Here is a 1,370-nt window from a genome sequence, read left to right on the forward strand (position 1 = left end):
AAAGCTCTTTAATGTACACGAATCCAAGCACCTGAGTATCCAAACTATTCAACAAGCTATGTCTCCTAGAAAGTGCATCAACAACAACATTATCTTTTTCTTTCTTATTCACATAAGGGAATGTTTAAATGAGTTACATCCATATAAAATTCCTTATATCTAACTTATCTTGACTCCTTAAATGTTTTAAGGACTCATGATCAGTTTTGAGTACAAATTCTCTAGGACAAAGTGCTGCCAAGTTTTCAAGCAACGAAACAAAGCATACAATTCCCTATCATAAGTGGAGTAGTTCAAGCATGCACCTTTAAATTTTCTAGAGAAGAAAGCAATAGGTTTACCTTATTGAATGAGGGCTCCTCCAATGCCAATACCAGAAGTGTCACATTCAACCTCAAAAGGGCGACATAAATCAGGCAAAACTAGCAACGATGCTTGCGTAAGTCGGTCCTTTAGGGTCTCTAAGGTCTTATATTGTGCTTCTACCCACCTGAATGGTGTATTATTCTTTGTAAGATCAGTAAGAGGGGATGAAATTGTGCTAAAGTCTTGGACAAACTGTCTGTAGGAACCAACTAGGCTATGGAAACTGCGCACGCTGCCTAGAGATGTTAGTGTTGGCCAATCTCGAATTACTTGCACCTTTGCTTGATCGAGTTGAATCCCTTGAGAACTCACTAAAAATCCCCAAAACACAACTTGGTTAGTGCAAAAATCACACTTCTTTAGGTTATCATACAATTGCACAGTTCTGAGAGTGGATAATACTTCCCTTAAGTGCTCGGTATGCTCTTTCTCAGACTTGCTGTATATAAGGATATCATCAAAGTAAACCAAAACAAATCTACCTACATAGGGCCTCAGTAACTAGTTCATAAGATGCATAAAATTAGAAGGACCATTTGTTAAGCCGGAAGGGATTACTAACCACTCATACAAACCGAACTTCGTCTTGACGCAGTTTTCCACTCATCGCCTTCCTTCATCCGTGTTTGATGGTAACCGCTTCATAGATCGATCTTGGATAAGGTAGATGATCCATAAAGATCTTCCAACATGTCATCAATCCATGGTAAAGGATGCCAGTATTTGACCATGATATTGTCATTTCTGGGGACGAGTAAGACTGGCATGATACAACATGATACGATTTCTCTCACATAACCCTTGTCGAAGAGGTCTTTGAATTGGGTTTATATCTCTTTGGTCTCAGTTAGGTTCATTCTATAGGCTGGTCTATTGGTAAAAGTTGCACCGAGTATAAAGTCAATTTGGTGCTCGATGCCTCTAATAGGTGGTAGGCCAGCGGGTATCTCCTCAGGAAAAACATCCTTAAACTCATATAATAGGGTCATAATACTCATGTGAAG

At 39.1% G+C, this 1,370-nt stretch overlaps 1 protein-coding gene across 1 annotated transcript; it reads right to left on the reverse strand.

Annotated features, from left to right (window-relative positions):
* Positions 1–342: 342 nt before the first annotated feature.
* Positions 343–973, reverse strand: LOC141250230 (uncharacterized). The gene is made up of 2 exons (XM_073669895.1): positions 942–973; positions 343–805 (listed from the first exon to the last, which is right to left on the reverse strand). Exons 1-2 carry the CDS (start codon positions 971–973, stop codon positions 343–345), a joined length of 495 nt encoding a protein of 164 aa, XP_073525996.1.
* Between the last annotated feature and the right edge of the window lie 397 nt (positions 974–1,370).

The sequence above is a fragment of the Phyllobates terribilis genome, unplaced genomic scaffold (genome assembly GCF_046119375.1).
Source record: "Phyllobates terribilis strain yellow unplaced genomic scaffold, ASM4611937v1 Scaffold_5481__1_contigs__length_51418, whole genome shotgun sequence".
NCBI classification, from domain to species: domain Eukaryota; kingdom Metazoa; phylum Chordata; class Amphibia; order Anura; family Dendrobatidae; genus Phyllobates; species Phyllobates terribilis.